This window comes from Festucalex cinctus, chromosome 10, assembly GCF_051991245.1.
Source record: "Festucalex cinctus isolate MCC-2025b chromosome 10, RoL_Fcin_1.0, whole genome shotgun sequence".
Classification (NCBI taxonomy): domain Eukaryota; kingdom Metazoa; phylum Chordata; class Actinopteri; order Syngnathiformes; family Syngnathidae; genus Festucalex; species Festucalex cinctus.
The window spans coordinates 24,020,914-24,043,487 of record NC_135420.1 but is presented as its reverse complement, the minus strand read 5'-3'; the positions used below and the strand labels follow the sequence as shown (position 1 = coordinate 24,043,487).

The 22,574-nt window shown below is 44.4% G+C and overlaps 3 protein-coding genes across 5 annotated transcripts; all 3 read right to left on the bottom strand.

Annotated features, from left to right (window-relative positions):
* Positions 1–996: 996 nt before the first annotated feature.
* LOC144027765 (unconventional myosin-VIIa-like) lies at positions 997–2,856 on the bottom strand. Its single transcript, XM_077535570.1, has 7 exons — positions 2,696–2,856; positions 2,161–2,371; positions 1,938–2,073; positions 1,620–1,792; positions 1,346–1,486; positions 1,096–1,254; positions 997–1,020 (listed from the first exon to the last, which is right to left on the bottom strand). Exons 1-7 carry the CDS (start codon positions 2,845–2,847, stop codon positions 997–999), a joined length of 996 nt encoding a protein of 331 aa, XP_077391696.1. The 5' UTR covers positions 2,848–2,856.
* Positions 2,857–3,197: 341 nt separating this feature from the next.
* LOC144027764 (unconventional myosin-VIIa-like) lies at positions 3,198–7,397 on the bottom strand. Its single transcript, XM_077535569.1, has 12 exons — positions 7,371–7,397; positions 6,906–6,930; positions 6,539–6,640; positions 6,264–6,416; positions 5,592–5,776; positions 5,330–5,451; positions 4,767–4,909; positions 4,589–4,702; positions 4,331–4,484; positions 3,701–3,777; positions 3,485–3,604; positions 3,198–3,230 (listed from the first exon to the last, which is right to left on the bottom strand). The coding sequence occupies exons 2-12, from the start codon at positions 6,918–6,920 to the stop codon at positions 3,198–3,200; spliced, it is 1,218 nt and encodes a 405-aa protein (XP_077391695.1). The 5' UTR covers positions 6,921–6,930; positions 7,371–7,397.
* Positions 7,398–7,863: 466 nt separating this feature from the next.
* Positions 7,864–21,814, bottom strand: sap130a (Sin3A-associated protein a). 3 transcript variants are annotated; one of them, XM_077535009.1, is made up of 21 exons: positions 21,777–21,814; positions 17,110–17,211; positions 16,661–16,917; positions 16,422–16,589; positions 16,148–16,274; positions 15,486–15,601; positions 15,256–15,380; positions 15,019–15,166; positions 14,841–14,931; positions 14,659–14,763; positions 14,440–14,581; positions 13,603–13,718; positions 13,148–13,438; positions 12,917–13,070; positions 12,742–12,840; positions 11,101–11,462; positions 10,757–10,990; positions 10,554–10,679; positions 10,359–10,462; positions 10,164–10,277; positions 7,864–9,455 (listed from the first exon to the last, which is right to left on the bottom strand). In XM_077535009.1, exons 2-21 carry the CDS (start codon positions 17,180–17,182, stop codon positions 9,297–9,299), a joined length of 3,111 nt encoding a protein of 1,036 aa, XP_077391135.1. In that variant the 5' UTR covers positions 17,183–17,211; positions 21,777–21,814; the 3' UTR covers positions 7,864–9,296. The 3 variants fall into 3 exon arrangements, with proteins under 3 accessions (XP_077391135.1, XP_077391133.1, XP_077391134.1); XM_077535007.1 differs by lacking the exon at positions 21,777–21,814 and adding an exon at positions 17,790–17,886; XM_077535008.1 differs by lacking the exon at positions 21,777–21,814 and adding an exon at positions 17,709–17,857.
* Positions 21,815–22,574: the final 760 nt, after the last annotated feature.

The window sequence follows — 22,574 nt, the reverse complement described above, 5'->3', positions numbered from 1 at the left end:
CAAGAGTGAGGTATAATTTTAGCGTTATTGGGTAGTAGTATACACTACTCACAAAAAAAAAGGGATATTGAGCTAACATTTACAACTTTTTGTAATAAGACTATTAAGTTGCCTGGACTCACCACACGGTACACTTGTCTCCCTTTGTGTCCTCGCCAATGTTTCTGGATGACGAGAGCAGCTGCTCTTTTCTTTAGGAACTGTTTCCTGCAAAAAAAAAAAAAAAAAGTTTCATCAATAATAATGATCACAATACACGTGATTGATATCTTATCGCTACTACCTATATTTGTAACCTCGTAGAACCTTCTGGATCAAAAGTGCCTTGGTGTTCAGTTCTTTCATGCGCTCCACTTCCAGCATGGTGTCGTGGAAGTCCTAAGGACCATTTGTTATGATTTTAAAGTTTTCTATTTTTGTTTTGTCATATCATTCATTTATCATTCAAAGTCAGCTCACCTTCAGGAAGATCTTTGTCTTTCCAGTCTTCCAGTCACCCTCTCCGGCTAGCACAGACTCACAGATGCTTTCGCAGCATTTCTCTTTGCTTTCCTGTCCAAACAGTCGGAAAAAAAATAATTTGAGGAGACAAAACCATCTCCAGAACAAGAATTTGTGCGGTTGAGAGCAAGGTAGGACTATGAGGAACCAAATAAGAGTTGGAAGACTGTTGACCATAGCAAGACAAGAACTTTGGAGCCAACAATTAGAGCCAACAATTAGTCAAGACATGGACTGAGTATTGTAGTCAAGAAAAAGTGAAGCACAAACTTGGAACGGTTAACTGATCAAGACCAAGATTTTTAGGAGACCAAACCAAGAACAAGACTGAAGTGTTTAAAAAGTCGAGACAAGACCAAGGTGTCTATTTAAGACAAGGATTTGAGGGTTGAGACCAAGTCAAGACCATTTGAAAATGAGCCAAGATCAAGACTTTGAGGTGCCAAGAATAAGAAAAAAAAAAAACAGAACCAAGACCAACAGTTTGAGAATGAGTCAAGACCAAGGAAACAACACCAACTTAAGACAAATAATGCAAGAGGTGAGACAGAGTCAAGAAGACCAAGAATTTAAGTACCCAACAAATCCACACACCTTTTTTGGGTCACAGATGTATGTCTTGAGGAGAACCCTGTAGCGGTCCAGGAACTCGTCAAATGTGTAACGTACTGGATAACCAGCTTTGCGGATCCTGATGGTCTCCATCATGCCGGAGTAGCGCAGCTGACGCAGGCACAGTTCTCTGTCAAACAGCTGAATGCACACACAAGAAAAAACACATTTCAAATGTGTGCGTGTTCTCGATTGTTGGGTGTTAGTTAGGGTGGGTTCAGGTTGTGCTAACCATTGGCTTCTTGTAGTCGTTGGGTTTGATGCATCGGATGAAATACGGCTGACACACCGTCAGGGTTTTCATCAGAGAGTCGAGGGATTGACGGAATTGACCAGTCAGCGTGGGAACTCTCTTCTTGCCGTCGTTGGCTTGCTGTCGCACACAAAACATAGGACATTTTTACTATTACTTACACCAAGTCAGGTTTTTGAATTAAAGTTTCAGGACAGGGTTTTGGTTTCGAGATAGCATTACGGTTTCTAACCAGTGGTTAATGCTAACTGACCCTTAGTGTGTTCTTGGGTGTGTTGATGACCATCCTGGGGTTGGCTGTGTTCTTGGTACTGTTGTTGTTGGACATCTCGTTCTGAAAAACCATCTTGAGCAACTTGTTACTGGATGTCTCCACCAGCTGGATGAGGTCAGGGCTGAGGGCATCGCGGTTCTTCTCTAGAAAACCTTGGGAATAAACAAGTATGAATGATCATCGTTTTATTTGAGACTGTCGTGAAAACACCTGTGTGAAACCCAAACCATGTCTTAAAACCATAACTTGAGCCAGACTTTAATGGTTGCCATGCTGTGGGCTAGTTTTTAGTTTTACCTTTGGAGTCGTAGTAGACAACGCCTGCAAAATGATTGACTCCAAATTGAGTCTCGTAGTTATTCTTGGGGGAAATGTAGATGCTCCCCTTCCCGTGGACCTGATTCATTTTTTGGAGCATGGTTGTATCTGTACCCTGAAGGGTTACACCAGGAAAAAAACAAAAGAAAACACTTTGAACCTGATCATGAAATCGGAACATGATGACATAGAGATTTTGGACCTTGGGGAAGTTGCTTTCTTCATCTATGAGGGCCAGTATGTTGAGGGCCTTGTTGGCAAGAACATCCAAAGTTTCCTGGTTGTCCTTGTAGTCGATGCGCTCCCACACGATGCTTTCCCGGGCATACTCCTCCTGCTCCAGCTTGAACACGTGCCTGACGAAAAACTGCTGGAGCTGCTCGTTGGCGTAGTTGATGCAGAGCTGCTCAAAGCTGCAGCGGTGGGAAGTAACCAAGTACAAATACGTCCTTATTGGACTTGAATCCATTTTTCTGGTCGCTGTACTTTACCTGCATACCTGGTACCTTGACTTACAAGTGTAATTTGTTTTGTGACCAAGCTTGTAACTCAGGTTACAAATGTCATTAACCCGTTCCCGTCCCCCCTAAAAATACCACGAACCCTATACGTCTGTTCTTCTACTTAAGTCCAGTCTGAGTACTTATGCCATCTCATTAAAGTTACAAAAACAAGAGATAAGGAGACAGATCATAGCTCATGCCAGAAAACAGAGTCTTGAGGAGGAGAACACTGACCTGTTTGTGTTGAAATTCTCGAAGCCGAAGATGTCAAGGAGGCCGATGGACTGCCTGACCTCATCGGACTCCCCGGGCGGCTTGTGAATGGCCTCATTGATTTTGTCCACCACCCAAATAAAAAGACGGCCGTAAATAGCCTGGCCGACCATAAAGAAAATAATTTCTGTCATAAAGTGTGTCCACCCAAACACAAGAGGTTTGCGCGCGCACACACACGCAGTAGATTATCAACAGAACAAAATATCCACTTGTGACACTCTTTACCTTAATCCTTCTAACATTCTAGTTAAACTACTATGAAGCAAGAGTCCCTATTGAAATCACCTCCATGCCCTCACGTTAAAATCTGGTGAAAACCCTCAAGACTTTGAGGAGTCAAGATCAAATCAAGACAAAGACCCTGAGAAGCTAAAATCGAGACCAGGCTAAGACTTTGGGGTTGGGGGACTAAGACATGACCAAAATTTTAAGGCGCCAATAAGAAGTCAAGATTAAGACTTTAAGAGCCAAGACTAAGTTTAAGACTAAAACTCTGAAGAGAGATTTTGAGGCATTGATACAAAGTCAAAAGCAAGACTTTGAGCAGCCAAGAACAAGACTTTAAGGAGTTTCGACCAAGTCGAAAAGAAATCTCAGAGGAGCAAAAATCTAATCTATGCTAAGATTTTGCGTTGTTTTTTTTTTTAACCTATTGCGTTTATGTTGGTTAAACTGAAGCACAGTAATTCCATTGTCAACCAGAATCATATATTTAAAAGGAAAAGTTACGGAGTGACTTCGTTTTACCTTAACAAAAGCGTCTCTGCCGTCCAGGGCTTGTGCCGAGGTCAGAACTTTACTCACGCTCTCCCTAATGGTCATGAAGGAACGCTGAGTCAGACTCTTCTCCAAAACTTTAGGATCCACCTAATGGACAAGGGCAATCACAGAAAGTGTTAGAAACCTTTAACTACTACAACAACAACAACTAACTCACATTTGCTATCAAATATTTTTTCTCACCTCTAAAAGTTGGCAGACCATGTCAAAATGCATTGACGCCAGGATTTCGCAGCCCTCCAAGTTGTTTACGATGGTTCCTGAAATGGAATGGGGATCATTTTAGGATGGAAGACATGTCAAGACCATGACTTTGAGGAACTAAGAACAAACTGAGACCAAAAATTTGATGGGTTGCAATTAAGTCAAAACAAGACTTTTAGGAGAAGTGACCATGTCAAAACCAAATATTTGAGGATCAGAGACCAAATCATGGCTCTAAGGAGTGCAGACCAAGTCAAGATCACAATTTGGAGAGCTGAGTCAAAACTAAGACTTTGAGATGTTCAGGATGAGTCAAGACTTAGATTTTGAGGAGCCAAGACCAAGTCAAATACAGACTATGAAAATTTAACATGAATTTCAAGAACCAAGACTTTGAGGAGCCAAGACCAAATCAAGATCAATATTTTAGTCACTGAGACAAGTGAAATACCAAGATCTTGAGAAGCCAAGACCAAGAATTTGAGGAGCCGAGACCAAGTGAAGCCCAAGACTTTGAGGACCTTAAGTCATGTCAAGACCAAAAATTTAAGGAGCTGAGACAAAGTCAGGACCAAAACTCTAAACATGCTTGCCTTAGACCTCTCTCACCTTCGAAGTTGATATTGCCTATGTGTAGGATGGCTGCGAGCAGCTTGCAGATTTCCCAGGTGTCGTTCTCGCCGAACATGAGGATCTTCAGCGCCGAGCGGAAGTGAGCGTATTCCTTAACATCGTCACGACCCTCGCAGCTGGTGCACTTCCCCTGTTTATACAGCATAGTTGCGTGTCGTGGTGGTAAGTAAACAAGCACAAATACTTCCTTACTGTACTAAAGTAAGAGGAGTCTTTCTCAAGTGTGTTCAGTACCATGGTCAAGTAGTTGTATTCAGCAGCAGTCCCCAATGAAAGGATCTTCTTCTGCTCGGCCGGCATTCCCATCAGCATGTAGTAGAACACATGGTAGTTCCTCTCCTCGGGTGCCTGGAAAGCAAACATTCTTCGACTTAAGGACTGGGATTTGTTTCTATTGGTCCCGAGAACTTACCTGGCGACACACCCTGGACTTCTCCAGCAGGTACTGCTCGATGCGAGCCCCTTCGATGGCACCCCCTTTGGTGAAGTTGATGTCGATGTACTTGCCGAAGCGGCTGGAGTTGTCATTGCGGATGGTTTTCGCGTTCCCAAAGGCTGTGGGGTATCAAAGACTTTGGGACATATCATGGACTGGACGGATTACATATGGTATCAGGCTCCTGTAGAGCTTCATGATGAGCTTAAATATGAATCAGCTGTGTTGAACGTGGGAAACCTCGAAAACATGCAGGGTTCAGGCCCTTGAGGACCGGACTTTGACACCACTGAAATAGACCAACAACCAGTCACACCTCAGCACAATTTAGTGTCAAGTATAGCCCATGCACGGATTTGAACTCCCAACCTCAGAACTCTGATGTGGATGGGATAATGTGACCGCCGTGTCACCTTTAGGGTTTTCTCAGTGTATAAATCTTGTAGGCAGCTCCCCCCACCTAATATGAGGCCGCCTCTGGCTCAAGAACTGGTACCTCGGCTCCATTTAAGCCAAGGAAAACCCATGAGGTATGTTACCTTCCAAGATGGGATTGGCCTCCAGGATCTGCTGCTCAATCCAGGAGTGCTGGCCGCTTACTGCCGCTAGGAACTGCAGCATGAGTTTGGTACTCTCCGTTTTGCCGGCCCCTGATTCACCACTGCGGCGGCAAAAGCAAACAAAACCGTAATAAGCACTTCTCACACAAGAAAGACCACTCACAAAGTGCTTCAAATGATACAAAACAAAGTCACATGTTCGAACTGGGGCGCACTAGAAGAACCTGAGAGGTCAGCAAACCTGATGACGCAGCATTGGTTCCTGCGGTTGCGGCGCATTTTGAAGAAACAGCTGTCTGCGATGGCGAAGACGTGCGGCGGTAGCTCGCCCAGTCGCCGGTCCGTGTACTGGTGCACGTGGTCGGCCGTGTAGAGTGGCAACAGCTGGTAGGGGTTCACCGCCACCAGGATAGAACCCGTGTATGTCTGAAAACCCACAGGGTCAGTCGTTTGATGTCTTTTGGAGCCTTTTGGGCCACCGTACTCCCAGAGTTGGCGTTGCTAACAGGCTACCTCGATTCCTCAAACGTATTTGAATGGAAAGTTGTGATGTGCCGTACTACGAACAGGGACTCTACTCCATATTTTGTAACAAATAGATATTTTTTATTTATACCATGACAGACAGATAACCAGGTAGCTAAAAACTTAACGGGTAACGGCCGCCCTTGGAACTCTGGCTCTCTTACCCCACCACCGGTCATGACGACTCCGACATTTACAGCATTCGGAACTACATGTGACCAAACGATTCTGAATCTCACTTCAGTTTCCTTTTCCCGGCGCAGGCCGTTTGGTCACCATGGAGACGAGTGATAAAACCCCAAGAGGGGAGCAAAGTCCAGGACGGCGGTGTAGCACTTCCAGCAGGGCCATTACAGCCCCATAAAAGCGGGGCGCGACGTTGACTTACGTAGATGTGTCCGTCCTTGTGTCGCACCAGGAGATTCCTGAGGAGGCCGGCCTCGTTCAGGTCCCCCAGCCGGATCATGTCATCCACGCCCTGGACCGAGGTGGGGTGCATAGGCCGGAGGCCACCCTCCATGCGCTTTGTGATTTTGTGCTCCTGGAAGTTGGGTTTGTTAATAGACGTCACCAACAAGTTGACAATACAATTTTTATATCCCAGATGTTTCACAAATTTGCAATATTAAAATATATACGGTTTTCACGTATTTATTTATTTACCTTTCCTTCGTCATCGATTAGTTGAAGTTGCCCCGTGTCAGTCACCTTCACCTGGGCCCCAATGGGAACGCCGGCCCCGGTATCCACCCAAACAAAATCCCCCTAGTTGATGAAATATCCGCAGTGATTACATATCCACATGTCAAAGCATCCAGAAAGTTTTTACAGTACTTCAATTTTTCTACATTTGGTTATATAACGGCCTTATACCATAATTTATTAACTTCAGTTTTTCCCCTTGAGATTCTCTATACAATTCCTTGACAATAAAGAGACTGAAATATAGACATATATTCTGAAATATGTAACAATACGCTGGTACACTTTATATACTGTAGCATCATTATGCAAAAAATAAATCACTTACCTTGGAGAGATGCATCACCGGAAATCTGAAAGAAAAACACGATAATCACACAGAGGATTACTTGCAGTGTCATTAACAAATCTTTTTCCTATCAGGGCCCACTTTATCAAGTCATCCGTGGGATATTTATGACTTTTTAAAACACTTTTCCCATGAGGTTTTATTTGTTTTGTTTTTAGAATCGCGTATGCTCGTCTGGGACCATTTTCAGAACCCAAGACCAAGGTTGCCCACCTGTGATTTACTTTACACTATTTTCCATTTGGTCTTTGTTAGGACTATAGCATCCTTACATAACACAACAGTGTAACCTTTTCACTGCATTGAATTCCTGATTGAAGGGATGATAGTGAGGCATGTGGTGTCCATTTTGACTTGATGTTACCGGTAGTACGGTAATACGGTAGATCTCTAAAATAGCATATTCAATAATTTAGTATCTTGAATATGAGCGTCAAGTCTTACCTGAGGATGTTTTCTTCTGTGAGATGTTGTTCCCTCAACGACACTGAAGAAGGAAGTTTTTTTTTTTTACGACTCTTTGACTTTGCTCTTGTAAGAACCACCCAGTGACGACATACACGGTAGAATCAGCACTGACAACGCATGGATGACAAAACAACGATGGCAGTGGTTCTTAATTTTTTTTTTTTACACCTGCTACAAAAAAATACTGTTTTTGTACTTAAAAGTTAAATACAGTTGAATTGTACTAAAGTGGATTTTAAAAAGTTGTACAAAAGCTTGTACAGTTAAATCAGTAATACTTTCATTTACCACTAGAGGGAGTCACATAACATACTCAAGAGGATGAAACCTCTGAAAATTTATGTCCAGAATAGTGCAAACATTTTGAGGTTAGCATGGTTTGAACCAGTTAATAAGTGTGGTGGAAGGAATATAAAATTTAACTAAATGTAAATAATTTTGGGTGTAGAATAACACAAGTACAAGCATGTGCTGTTGAAGCATCTTTACTATACTTAGACAAAAACAATGTACAAGGTCTGGGCTGAATGATCCCGACTCACTACAACTCTCCCTCTGTGAAATCTTTTTGTTTGTTTGTTTTTACACATCGCACGGCACAAAATGTCTCCATTTTGAGGGAGGTGTCCCAAAGAAAAAGAGCACATTTAAACAGTAACGCATACAGCCTTGTGAACATGAGGACGCTCCATTGCACTTCCTTCTCTGCCTTCCTTAACGACTAACAAAAATGGACGATTCCGACCAATTACGAATATTCCCGCTATTGTGAAACTCTATTATAGTAGCGAAAATCCATAAATAATTGATGCAAACCCAAAAAGCATTGAATTGATGAAAGATCACCACCAGATGGCACTAAAGCAATATTTTTCTATTAGACAAGGCTTTGGCTCCTCCCCCTCAGGTCAACAGTTGCTTGGGCCCAGGAATGGGAGAGAAGTCATGCCCTGTTTTTGTGGTCAGGTCAAAAGCCATAACGAATGTAAAAACATTCCTTTGATGCCATCTTGTGGTGTTTGATAGGCAATCGCAAATCTTTTTGCATCAATTACAGATGCAGACTTTCATTACTTGAGGTATTGTAAACATACACCTTTTTTGGGGGGAGTTCCCAATTAAAAAAAAAAAAAAAAAAAAAAAAAACACGCCTCAGCTTTCTGGTTTTTCCTCTGGCAAAGCAGTTTCTTAAAAATCAAATCAAGGGGACAAGATGGGGTCAGAGAGGGATGATTTCCCCCCATCATTTACAGAGGTGCCATTTTAAACCTCCTGTGGACCAGTGAATTAGCAATTGAGCTAAAACACTGAGCAATACATCCGATTTGTCCAACGTTTTTGTGACATCCACATCAAATAAACAAATTCTATTCTTTTCTACTATCAGTGTTTATACTGACAGTTTTAACAAATAATAAGGTGATTATTTTATTATTATTTTTAATTGTAAATGGATGGAACCATGGAAAAATTTGAGCCTAATTGAGTGCTACAAAAGGGAGAAAGTATTCGCAAAATGGCGGCGGTTAAATCATCCGCAAACACAATGAAGGCACCGATCAAAACAACAACACAAAAAAAAAAAAAAAAAACAGCACGTTTGAGGTTGGTCTTCACGTTACCATTTTCAACTCCTTCCGCACGCCTCTTCAGGTCACGACGAGGAGGCGCGGCAAAAACTAAGTGAGCAATCATCGTCTCTTGAGGTTTTCGGAAATGAACCAAAACCAACCAACCAAAAAAAAAAAAAAAAAAAAAAAAAAAAAGATTGAGAACCTCTTCCGAAAAGGTCTCCGCCAGCCACGCGTCGCCCATGGTGGGTGCTTGTGATTGTATGAAGCAGATCATAGCACCAGATTCCGAGCAGGGGGGTGTTAAAGGGATGAGTCGGTTTGGGGGGGTTCACGCCCGCTCTTTGCGCTTGAGCTTGGATGACTTTTTGACGGCATTGTTCTTGTTTAGCAGCTTCAGAACTTTGTCTTTGTGCTCCAGGACTTTCATCATGGTATCCCGAGCCTCCGTCACCTGGTCCATTACCAGCTTGCACCGCTGCATGTTGCCCTACGGGGAAACGGGAGGCCATTAGAACGGTATGAATTCTTTATCATCTACAAAAAAAAACGACTATTAGAGCAGCTTACTAAGGACTTGAAGCTTTGGGAATGAAGCTTTATAAAAGTAGCCTATAATATTGTTGAATGCTAATGTGTGTGTGTATATTTATAATTTTAATCGTAATTTATCGCATGACTTCGATTCATCGCAAATTTTATAGCTTTTCTAAATGTCATTTTTTTTCCCACCTAAGTTTTCATACTCTTGTGTTAAGTAAATAGAAATATGGTTGCATCCTTAATCATTGATACAGTCATTTCATAATTCATAAATTTGAGTTAATATTAAAAAGATATTGATTTGTGTTGGTCATTTTTTTTGCCACTAGATGGCATAATTGCATTTGTAGGACATTGGCGACAGCTCGGAACATTTTTCTTTTCTTATTAAGAGCTATCTAATATTTAACATGAATTGACTTGTGAAATTCTGCACATTTTTAGAATTGTAAAATACAACTTGACCCAAGTCTCCACAAATGTATGCATTATTATTACATTTATTACTGCTAAACTTTGACAAGGACGTGTCTGGCTGTGTTGCCCCAGTAAAGGCTTTACAAGTAAGTAGAGTCATTAAAATTATCTCAAAATTAATGTACTTATATATATATATATATATATATATATATATGTATATGTATGAAAATTGCACCTGTATGAGTTCGTTGATGCGGTGTAGGTCGTCGTCTGCGCTCGCTCTCTTCTTGGGGATGAGGCCCTCTTGCAGGGAGGAGAGGCGGCTGTACACGTCGTGCTCCAAACTAGACTGAAAACACCAAACGGGCAGGAAGGCCGGTCAAATACGTCGACTCAAGTATCCGGGACGCTGCTGTCACCTTTCGCTCACCAGCTGTCTGAGCTGTGCGGCACACAGGTGAATCTTCCAGCCTTGCGCTCGGCACGCCACGCCTCTCTGGTTGGCCATGTCCTGTAAGGTGCCCTTTTTCTCCTCTGACACACGCCAAAAAAATAATTAATGCCATTTGAATGACAACTCCGCGACATTTTGTGTCTGTTTGGGGAAAAAAAAAAAAAAACTAACCTTTGACACGGATATCGCTGTACCTCTGGAAGTGGTGGTAGGCGGCTTTCCAGGGGTTCCGGTAGTGGCGCAGGAGGGTGACAGGCGGCCGGGGCCTGACGGGCACGTAGCGCACCCCTTCCTCGTCTGACGGGAACATTTTGAAAAGTTAAGCGTCGTGTACGTACGTGACAGAAAGTAGAATGGTACCGCCGTCTACGTACCGACATATTCCCTGGGGGGAGACTCTCTGCGCTCGGCCCTGCCGGGCATGGGCCTCCCGGGCGCCTTCTCCTCGTCGGTGCTGTTGGTTTCCATCATCTCGCTCTCCTCGGTGGAGATGACGTGCTGCTGCTTGCGAGGCTTCTTCCTCGGGGACGCCCCGGGGATGAGCTCTCCCGTGGGGGGCACGTTGAGGGCCGAGGACTGGGCATTTGAGGGGGGGTTGGCGTTGGCGTCTGTTAAGAAAAACATAAGTGAAAAAAAAAAAAAAAAAAGTACAATTAATTTTTTTGATTCTTATTTTACACAATACAGTGTGAAAGGGGTACGAGCGTCGCCTCCCCACCTGGCTGCGAGATGTTCACGGTGTCCGTCTCGTGCTTGAGCTTGCCGTCGGGGCAGCTGGCGACGCAGGCGGCGGTGCTGCTGGGGGCCGGCTGCGTGGGCGACGCCACCGTGTTGGCCATGGAGGCGGGGGTGGGCGGAGTCACCGCCATGGCCGCCGGCAGGGCCGAGAGGACGGCGGAGGGCTGCGAGGGCGGCGCGGGACCCGGCGTGGCCAGCATGGCGGGCAGGGCCTGGGCGAGGTGCGGCGCCCCCGACGCCGCCATCGCTTGCTGCTCGCCGCCCTGCGGCGGGGGCAGCGCGTCCATGGCGGCCATGACGGGAGGGGCCACCGCCATGTGCACCTCGGCTTTGGGTTTGACTCTGAGGGGAGAAAGTGTGCTCAGGGAACGTTTACCAGGCGTATAAGGGGTCATTCATATACACTGAGAGTGTTAGCTTTAGCTTTGACCAATTAGCACGACCACATCGCAATGTTATTTTACAATGTTAGCATTAGGAAGCTAACACGATCACATCACACTATTTTTTTTATACAGTTAGCATTAGCTAGCAAGCGTGGCTAGAATGCACTTGTACAGTCAACATGAGGCAGTTAGCACAACTGAAGCATTTTTTTTTTCTTTTTTACAGCTACCGTTAGCATTAGCCAGCTAGCACGACCACAGCGCACATGTATTTTACGGTTAGCTAACACCAGTACACTTCTATTTTTCATAGTTAGCTTGAGCCAGCTAGCACAGCCAGAACCCACTTCCAATTCACCCAATTGGCATTAGCTAGTTAGCACAACTGTAGTGTACATCTCTTTTACAGCTACAGTTAGCGTTAGCCAGCTAGCACGAACAGACTGCACTAAGCTTATGTTAGTCAACTAAAACGAATGAAAAAACTAAAACTAAAATTCAAAAAACAATTTCGTTAATGAAATAAAATCAAATCGAAAATGCTTTTTGAAAAACAAAAACTAACTGGAACTACATTTTATGTTTACAAAACTATGTCCTTCGTTTTAGTCTTTGGTAATTAATGCATGAGCCTTTGGGAATGATTTTAAATGTGATTATAAGTAGATTTATTTTGATATTAACTGTAAAAAGGACGTTTGAAAGTCTGTCACACAGAAGTGACGTCATCTAGCAGCAGCCAATAGTAAAGCACCTTCAGATGACATCGCTCCCACGGTGTTTTTTTAAATATTGCGCACAAGTCATACATATTTAAAAAAATTAAATTAAATTTAAAAAAATTTAATTAAATTAAAAAAAATAAAATAAAACTAATACTGAAACTAACTAAAACGAAACATTTATTAAATAACTAAAACTAATAAAAACAGAACCACCCTGAAAACTATAATTAAAACTTACTAAATTTAAAAAAAAAAAAAAAAAAACAAAAAAAAAAAAAAAAAAACTCAAAATGAAATCAAAACTAACTAAAACGAAAAATTCCAAAACTATGATAACCCTGGACTGCACCTGTATTTTACCTACACGGTTAGCTACGTAGCTAACATAATCAGAGCGCCCCTCAATTTTGGCTCACACAACCACAGCACATCACTATCATACAGTCATGCTAAACGTTAGCTTTAGCCAGCTCTTTGTAGTCCGAAGCGATTGATGTGACGGACGCTCACCCTGCGGGTCGGGGGGAGCTTGCCCCTCTTACGCCGCTCTCCATTCTGATGCTGCTCGGCTCACTGGGCTGAGCGGGAATGAGAGTCTTGCGAACACAACTGAAAACAAAACATCGCCTCAAAATATATATGTTTCCAAACTCGAACGCGCACTTGGGTTGCCTCTGCCTCTCACCTTTCGGTGGTGGGCTTCTTGCGTAGGATGCTGGGTCTCGGCGAGGACACCAGGGTGGGCGCACCTCCCTGGCCATGAGCCTGCACCATAGTGCCGACCGGTTGAGTGGTGCTGCTGATCGGGTTACCCCCAAAGCCGTCTGCCAAGACCACGCCTGGAGAGGGTTCAAACTGGGGTTTAGGTTCCACAGAAAAATGTGAATTTATAAATCGTGAGATACAAATGTGGCACCTGATTTCGCTTCGGTGGGCGGTTGCTGCTGCTGGGCGGCGCCTGCGCCCTGCTGGAGGCCGGCCGCGCCGATGGACGCCGTACCCGGGTGGAGGCCCTGCACGCCGATGGGCGCCGGTTGGATGCCCTGCGTGGCGATGGGCGCCGGCTGGATGCCCTGCGTGCTGATCTGCGCCGACGGCAGGCCGATGCGGTCCACCGCCATCAGCTGCATGTGGTTGAGGTGCACGGTGGTGGCCACACCCACGCCGGCCTGGGCGGGCAGCGCCGAACTCGGAGCTTGGGGAGTCACTTGGGAAGGAGGAGACACAACCCATGTCATGTCTACGTTCTAAAAACTGGTTATTACAGACACTAATTAAACTTTTATTTTAGTTTACGGGCAGATATGCCACATGCAAGATGGCGGCTGCACTGAGGTATCTTATCTACGACACATGGGCGGTGCTTCCTACCAGGATACTGACGGATGGTGGACACAGAGCTGCTGATGGGTGTGTATGTGTGAGTCAGCGGGTACGACGACGAGTACGTCGGCAGGAAATACTGGAACTGGACTGGAACTGGGGGCCTTGAAAATCAAAGGACAAAAAATGTTAGCCAGTAAAAACAGTAGTATTTTCTGTAAAAGAAAAAAAAAAAAAAAAAAGTCTACATTTTTACGTACAGTGTTCCCTCGGGTTTATCTTTCGCGGCCTCACTGTTTCGCTGATTTTTTATAGCGCGCTTTTTTGTTGTTGTTTTTTTGTGATCCACGACATTGCATTCCGGAGATAGAAAATATATACTGTGCTGTAAGTAAATTAAAAAAAACAAAAAAACAAAAAACAAAAACAAAACAACAACAACAACAACATACATTTAATGGAAAAAATTACTGTAAATAATTAAAAAAATTAATAAATCATACAAAAAAATACATTTATAATAAATGAAAAAAAATATACATACTGTGCTGCATACTTTAATAAGTAAATAAAACATAAACATACTTTTAATGGAGAAAAATGAATGTAAATGAAAGAACATATGATGAATGAAAAAGCATTTATAATAAAGTAAAAACCATACCAAAACGAAAAAACAATAAAAAAAAGATGTTAACGGGATTTTTATTTTTTTTTTAATTAACACGGATTTCCATTATCGCGGGTACTTTTTGGAACGCGACACCAGCGATAAATGAGGGAACACTGTTTGCTGAACTTGTCCGACTTCCGTTGTTTTGGCATTTCTCTCCCTCACAATCGACGGGCCAAACGGAAATAAAACGTCTGACAGTTCAAACCCACCTGTTGTCGCTTCTCGGCTCCATGGTGACGGGGTTGGGCGACGAGCGGTGACCCTGGATGGGGATGAGGTTGGCCCTCTCCCCGGGGTAGTCGGGCTGCACGCGAGGCGACGAGTGCGCGATGGGCTGAGGCACCACTTTGGCTGCGGGCGACACCGAGGTGAGGTGAACGTGAGGGCAAAGCGTCAAAGTCCAAAATAACCGGAGAGACCCAACTGACCGACGGGGATGGTGGAGGTGGTGACGGCGGTGGCGTGCGAGGAGTGCGAGGCCATCGTCATGGTGACAATAGTGTTGCTGCTCATTTGGGTGTGGGGCACGGTACCTGCACGCAAACACATTTGCATTTCGTTTCGGTTTGTTGAGAAGTTTCACCTGATTTTGTGACTTTTGAGTGTGTACCTATGGAGGTGGTCGAGGGCACGGTGTTGGTGGCCACGATGGGCGCCACGGTTGCTGCCGCGACTGGCGTGACGGTACTGAAGATGGGCTTCTGTGAGGTCAGAACAGAATCGTAACCTTTTCTGTCTCAGAGAATGTAATGGGAAATCTTTTCCCATTTATTATCGAGCCGATTAACCTGCGTCATGGTGTGCGGCGGCTGAGGTTTCTGAGCGCCGATGGCCGGGTGCGACGGCAGCGTGATGCGCGTGGCCGTGTCACGCGACGTCTGAGGCCTCTGGATGCTGATGCTGGCCGGCGGCGGGTGAATGGTCAGACCGGGACGCCTGCGAGAGCACAAAACAGCCTCTAGCTCAAAAACAGCCAGAACAGATCACCGCATACTTGACGGCTCCAAGTCGTATTTTCATTTTACCCATGAGCCACCTCTGCAGCGTGCGTGGCAGAGGGACTGATGACGGGAGACTGGGTCCTTGTGGCCGAAATGGGGGGCACCACGGTGGGAAGCACAGACGTGGACGTCGTCACAGCAGGACGAGACTGTGGAGGGGAAAGTGAAAAAAAAAAAAAAAAAAAACGTTGCGCACACACGGACACCAAAAAAAAAAAAGGTTGTCATCTTTACACAGTAGGTGTGTACTGTACCTGAATAGTCTGGTGGATGATGTGCTGCACGGTGGGCTGGCCCGGGCCTGCACCTGCTCCAGTGGCCGGTCGGAGGACCGTTTTGGAACTGGACATGACCGCGGCTGCGGCTGCGCCTGAGAGGGAAACATAAATATGGAAATTATCAATACTTAAAAGTCCATTCCAGCATTTTCATTGCTGAACAGAAGGTAACAAAAGATAAACCTTTTCATAATTTTTGTTAATTGGTGCCATAGTACTTCAGTGTGGCAGACTTAAATTATAGACCGTAGAAATGTTCAAATATAAACTTAAGACTTATTTTCTACACTCTCACATGACGTTGCACCAGACCTAGAATGCCTCTTAGAGGTGTGCAAAATTACCGATTCTTAGATTATTCACGATTCGGCCGTGGAACGGGACTGTAAATCTTGCAAGGTGCATCATTTTTTTTTCTATCATTATGCATCACAAATGTTGGAAATGAAAAAGATAATATATTTGATCGGATTCCAAGTGAATAAAACGCTGTTGAAAATGTCAATTCTTGAAAATGTGCATTTTTGCCTATGTCAGGTTTCAGCATGGTGAGGACACCTGCTGGTACATGCGTGTTAAATCTAACACTGATTTCTCTTCCGTGCCGTGTTGAAAGCAACTGTCGCAGTCAAACTAACCTCGTGGAAGATGTGACGTGAAGGTTTGCGACGGCACGGTGGGGGTCCCGATCTGCAACGTGGGGCCGCTGCCTCGAATGATCTGGATGTTGGCTGGCATCAGGTGGTGCAAGTTGCTGGTGTGACCCTGACACACAAAAAAATAGTCATGAGTAACCCATTATGGATGGAGAGCTGGGCAACCTGGTGGCCTTAACATAAAATCAAAACTTGGTTAATTAATCGCCAAGTCCTCTCTAGGTGTCCAGTGTGGTGGACTATGTCACATCCTTACCTGCTGTCCGCTGATGGTGGCCACGGGAATAGAAAGCGTGGTGGCACTGCTGCTCTCCGGTGCCGACGTCATGTGGCCTTGTACTTTGGAGGGGATGGAAATGTGGCCCTGGTTGGAAGCTGGCGCAGGGGCTATCAGGCGGCTCGGCATGGGGGACTTCAGGACCGCCTGGAAACACGCGCACCTCTGACTTAATTTTACGTTAAAGCAATAAATGAAGACAGCATTTCTAGACTCACCTTCATCTGTCCATCAGTGAGGACCGCGGGCTGGCCCTGCGGCAGATGCACCGGTGGAGCAGGCACGGCCACGGGCGGGCCGCCGGGCTGGATGGGCAAGGCCTGCGGAGCGGCCTGCGGCTGCCCGTGCGTCTGCACCTGCGGGTACGGTCGGACCACCATGGTCTCCTGCTTGTCATCCCGGAACACCACCGTGCCCGCGCCGCCCCCCACCGGCGGGTGCTCCTGCTGGTCGCCGTCCGCAGCCTCAGCAACGGCTATCAAGCAATCAAATTTATTCACAGACTAGAGTTAGAGGCATCGACAAACAGCGAGGAATGGAAAGTGATGACGTTTTTTTTTGCTTTCAATAAATAAATAAATAAATAAATAACTCATGTTATTTGAAGCCATGTCTCCCAGTTCACCTTGCGGGTTTGATGGCTGACTGACAGGCACCAGGTTCCTACCTGTGGGCATCAGGGGAGCCCCACCAGGGCTAGAAGCGGGCAGCCCGTGTCGTGGGAATTGCTGGGAGCTCATTCGGATGTTCTTTTACTTTACTCGACGACCTGAGAAGAAGGAAAAAGTACGTAAATAAACGCGTGTCAAAACGCTAGAAAAACTATGCGCATGCGCGGCCATGACAACAAAAGTACGAATGCCTCAACAATGAAAGGCTCGAAAATAAATTAACCCTTTAGCGGACCGAGCAAAGACACTATGCTGAGCTTGGTTATCGTTTTGCGCAACAGTTTAAATAATAATAAAAAACAGCAAACATTATCGAATCGATACATACATTGAGGAGTATTTTGGCTTGCGTTTATTGGTCGAAACACTCGCCTAACATCAAGTTTATCAAGTGACGCGATGTCTTTTCCGCCGCTTTGGAAAGAGAACACAAACGCGACGTTAGCCCAGTAAGACTTTAACTCAAAATATTCGACGATTTTGCTTCGATAACCTCACTTAGTAAAAGCGATACATTGCTAGCCTAGCGAGCTAGTTAGCAACAAGCTAACGTGAGACTCGCTAGGTCTTCTGGTGCCGCCTGTTTATCACTCACGTCCAAATGCAGAACTTTCAAGGCGAGCACCCACGTAAATCCGGTTGCGCTACACAAGCGAACGGGTTTCGGAGTACGTACAGGTGTTCACCGTATCGCTGAGTTCATAAGCAACGCTCCTTTTCTGGATTACAATTTTTCCATTCGTCTTTTCTTTTCCTTTTTTTCTCCGTTCGCAACAACATGTAAGCCGGAAGAACGCTTGATAGAGACCCGGCCCCCTTGACTTCTTTCAACCAATCTGCGAAGAGAATTCCATAGCGTTGCCCAATGGGAGCGTAGAAAATGCGCCGACCAACCTCAACCTTCAATTGAGAGGCGGCCCCTCTAACTTGTTTTAACCAATGAAAGAGGAGAACGCCGAGGCGGCGATAAATGGGTGTGTGAGAAATGGGTCGACCAACCTAAACCTTCATTAAAGAGCCGCCCCCCTCGGCTTCTTTCAACCAATCAGCGAAGAGAAATCTAAAGCGACGACCAATGGGATCGCGAGAATTGCTTCGCCAAGCCCCACTACACATGGAATGAGGGAGGGAGGGAAGGAGGTTGGTGGTGTGGAGTCGTCTCGTCCGACCGCCACAACCTGCACGGCTGGTGTCATGTAAGGGACATAATATAGATTGTTTGCAATTACTAACGTTGTTTAAATGTGTTTAATTACGCCTCTCCCTATTGTCACTTCGACTGACTAAAAATGGCAACCAATGTGTACTGTAGTCACTCAGTTCAGGTTGTAGCAGTCCCTCGTAAATCTCCCGCCTTTCGTATTTCGGCTGACTCCTGGCTGCGATACCACCGATATACACTAGATGGTGCCATACTACCATTTGTGTACAGTGCAGTATATGCCATCTTTGTGGGAATGAGAAGCAGCATGCAGGTTCAAAACGTCAAGGGAATAGTGTTGTTGTTGTTTTACACTTTTCATTTGGGAAAATTGCATTTTATTGCCTACACCTGTCAATCCCGTTATGACATGTGAAAACTGTCAAGGCAAGAAGTCTTTCAGTGTTTCAATATGGTGACAATTTCACTTTTCAAAATGCTTGCATTTCATGACATGCTTGAATTGACTGGTGAGATCCAGCATGTTACGCACACACTTGCTGGCAAATTCCAACTCACTGCTACTGCCAAGCATACACTTATTGGCCTGATCCAACTAGTCATTGTGCACACACTTGCTGGCGAGATCCAACCCACTGTTGCGTATGGATTAATTGGGGTGACGCAACCCGTTCGTTATGCATACACTCACTGGCGAGATCCAACCCAACCCACTGTTAACGCACGCACTTATTGGCGTGATCCAGCTCGCCATTACGCATGCACTCACCTGCGAGATCCGGCCTGCAGGTGTATACAGTTGCCAGAAACAAGACGAGAGGAAGCCTCTGTTTTTGCAAAGCTTCCCAGCTCGTCATGGTAACAGCAATTAGTCAAGCATTATTTCCGTTCGTCATTATAGAATCTTCGTCATTTGGCATGCAGTTTACATGTGACCGTATAAAACTGTCCTGCGTGCTTCGGCATGACTGGACAATTCCGCACAGCTGCACTCTCTCTCGCTCTCCCACACACACTCACACGCTTAGATACATGCACACCTGTCAGCATGTTGATTTCAACAAGAAGTAGCGCATTCTTGACATACTACAGCCGGCTCGTTAAGAAAATAGTTATGAGGATAAACGAGAGGTCAATGGGGGCAAAATGAAGCAGCCAAAACAAACAAACAAACAAAAACGATGCACATGCTTTTTCATTTACTTTTACTATTTTCTCACAGACGCAATCCAGATAAATTCTGGCTCTGGATTAAAAAAAAAAAAAAAAACTGCGGCTGTCTGCATCGTTATTTCAATCCCTTAAAAAATAATTAACCTTCAATTGCTCCAAGGTAAGTAATGTTTTATCTGTAGCATGTTGCTACGTGGTTGTTAGATAACGTTAGGACTCGTTTCTATCCAGCTAGCAAGGCTAGCTATATATCTGTAGCATGTTGCTACGTTAGATAACGTTAGGACTAGTTTCTTTCCAGCTAGCAAAGCTAGCTACACGTTCCTGATTGAACTTTTGCTTCGGGTTATTGCGTCGGAATGATTGTAATGTGCTTGAAAATGTACCCAGCTAAAAAGCTCTAATAGAGCTTCAAATGTTACAAAATTAACCCAGAGAAAATGCGCTGACTCAAGATAAGCAGCTTTCGGCAAAATGATACGGAATCACAAAATGCTAACACTAATCCTGATGGCTGACAAGTTAAGGCTAGCGACGTCATTCCGTTTCTAATGTTTGTCGAGGCCTTTTACATTTGATTTATTGTAATATGCTTTAAAATTAACAGATGAAAAAAAACGAAAATAACGTGGTTGACATTTTTAGTCCGCTCCATGATAGGTAATGTAGTAATATTTTCCATTAAGGGTGTTGTCATCCCAAATGGGTCATGTGTCACGTAGCTACTATAAATTTTTATCATGGTGGATATTACTCAGGGTTGACATTTCTTGCTTTATTTTTAAATCAATGTAGAGCACTAAAATTAATAGCTTCATCCTTCCTTCCATCATGGCAAAGGCATGAAAATCGATGACATACTTTGGGTATATAAGTCCTGGGTCCTAGAGACATTTTTGTGAATTCACCCCCAAAATGGCTGCTTTGAAACAAAAATGGAAGGATCCATATTCCGTTCCTGAGTCCCCCTAAAATACACTCAGATTTACAAGATTGCAAGCGCTTTCAAAAAAAATGGTGCATCTTCGGGCGCTCGTTCAAGGGACAAACATTCCAAAAATCATAAGCTTCGTGGAAAAGTTGATGAGGAGGGGTGCTGGGGTGGGGGTTGACATTCCATGGAAGCTGTAGGCAGGAAGTTGTGGAATTTCCATGAAAATGAGAGCAAAGCACAGAGTTCCACATGGATTTTTCCTCCTCATATTCCTTGTCACCGCTGACCTTTAACGAGAGTTATTATGTGTAATATCTTACAGCGCCCAGTGGAAAGTTAAAAATAAAATACCCCGATGGCTATTTCACTGGATACACCTCTCAAAATCTCAAGGGTCCATGCCTGAAATTCAACAAGAAGCCAGCCATTTTGGTTTGAAGCAGCCATTTTGGGGTTTAATTCCAGGACTCGAAAGTTGAAACAACAACGCCAGTTTTCACCAATAAACACAAACTTGGGTGGACACGTATCCTAATAACAGGATGCACAAGGCTCAAGGATTCATGTCCAAAAATTGAGCAGGAAGTCAGCCATTTTGATTCAATACAGCAATTTTGAGGCAAACACCAGGTCTTGAAAGTTCCAAAACATTAGCCCCCGACAGATCCACATTTAACTGAGCAGATATTTCTGTCAGAACAAGACACATGAAAAGGTCTCAAGGACTCGTGCTGAAAATTGAACAGGACGTGGGACATTTTGGTTTGTAGCTTCTTCCATTTTGAGGCTAATTCCAGAGCTCGAAAGTTGGGCAAAATTTGTTGTGTTCTTGAGGTTGGATCCCAAAAGCGCATACACATAACAGAGAGGTGTAGAACAAACTTGACTAGACGAGAAACAATGAAAATGCATCGAGAATCACGAGACGCTAAGCCCACTTGGGCTGTGGAAATGCACAGAGGAACCGAGGTAATAATCCGACAAACGCACACTCTCCGGTTTGTCTTAAATAGACAGTGAATTGATCGGATTGGCTGTGGTTAGACATGTGGGTAACAGGACTGACATGGAATTATCTGATTGGCTGTTGACCAAAAAAAAGAGATTAAAGATTCTTGACATCACATAGCTCCTGCCATCACATAGCGTTTTTCCAGTTGAAACCAGATGATGGTTACATCAGTTCAAAACAGACACTTGACCTCACGCTCATGACCCAAACATAACCCTGGCATGACCCAGTCATGACAAAATTAGTTTATCTATGATAACAGACTCCATGAAAAAAAAAAATCTCAAGCAGCCATGCCTGAAATTGAACAGGAAATTTGCCATTTTGATTTGAAACAACCAATCCGGGTGAATTCCATTGCTAAATTAGGAAAAAGACCCACCTAGATTTAGGATGCTGGGTCATGGCAATCCCAGCAGGAATCCAGATGTGTGTGTTTGTGAGGATGGAATGACACGAGGCCTTAATTCCTGAGAGCGACGTTCCAACATTCACCGCTCCGATTCGGAACATTCCTCTCAGTTCATCGCCGGGCGAGGGAGGTTGATGCTGCTTGCACAAATGAATCAGAAATGTGGAGTATGTGAGTGAGAAATGGGCCAAAAAAAAAGAAAAAAAGGGGGAGGGACGATAAATCTCCGAGACACCTGCCTCATTTGGGAAGAGATTCTCCATCGCTTTATTCAACAAAGACAGCGGCAGTGGGAGAATGTGTGGCATCCGCGGAATGCCATCGCCGTCTCATCGGATGGGGGAATGAGGAAGGCATAAATATTGACATTAAAAGTCGACGCTTGCTGAGGAATTTATTCCCATTATTTTTTATTTTTTATTTTTTTTTCGTGGCACAGCTGCACATGCCAAGACGGAAGATGCCTGATAAGACACATCTTAGCATTGGAAGATGGACATTTTCAGGGTTTGTTTACAGGAAACTGGTTTGAACAGAGAACTGATTAAAAAAAAAAGAAAAAAAAAAGATTTTGGAACCTGAAAAATACAGTTTCAATGTCTCAAAGTGCTATCATTTTTGTAGTACTTGTGTCATGACCCCTAAAACTGACACGAAAACCTAACCATGACTTTGAATCCAAAATCTAGTCTAGCCTGACACCCTAATCCACGGCTGGGCAAACTCGGTCCTCGAGGGCTGGAGCCCTGCAGGTTTTGGATGTTTCCC

What these genes read in the sequence shown, in the direction of transcription:
- LOC144027764 (XM_077535569.1), bottom strand. An exon ending in AGTCCAGGGTGTGTCGCCAG is followed by an intron (nt 4,703 to 4,766) that starts GTAAGTTCTCGG and finishes TTTGCTTTCCAG; the next exon opens with GCACCCGAGGAGAGGAACTA. An exon ending in GCAGAGACGCTTTTGTTAAG is followed by an intron (nt 3,231 to 3,484) that starts GTAAAACGAAGT and finishes ATCTCTCTTCAG; the next exon opens with AGTTTTAGTCTTAAACTTAG.
- LOC144027765 (XM_077535570.1), bottom strand. Translation starts at nt 2,847, where the DNA reads ATGGTCGGCCAGGCTATTTACGGCCGTCTTTTTATTTGGGTGGTGGAC. An exon ending in AAGAAAGCAACTTCCCCAAG is followed by an intron (nt 2,074 to 2,160) that starts GTCCAAAATCTC and finishes GTAACCCTTCAG; the next exon opens with GGTACAGATACAACCATGCT. An exon ending in TGTCTACTACGACTCCAAAG is followed by an intron (nt 1,793 to 1,937) that starts GTAAAACTAAAA and finishes TTTATTCCCAAG; the next exon opens with GTTTTCTAGAGAAGAACCGC.
- sap130a (XM_077535009.1), bottom strand. Translation starts at nt 17,182, where the DNA reads ATGAGCTCCCAGCAATTCCCACGACACGGGCTGCCCGCTTCTAGCCCT. An exon ending in CCGCACAGCTCAGACAGCTG is followed by an intron (nt 10,278 to 10,358) that starts GTGAGCGAAAGG and finishes TGGTGTTTTCAG; the next exon opens with TCTAGTTTGGAGCACGACGT. An exon ending in GCATCAACGAACTCATACAG is followed by an intron (nt 9,456 to 10,163) that starts GTGCAATTTTCA and finishes GTTTCCCCGTAG; the next exon opens with GGCAACATGCAGCGGTGCAA.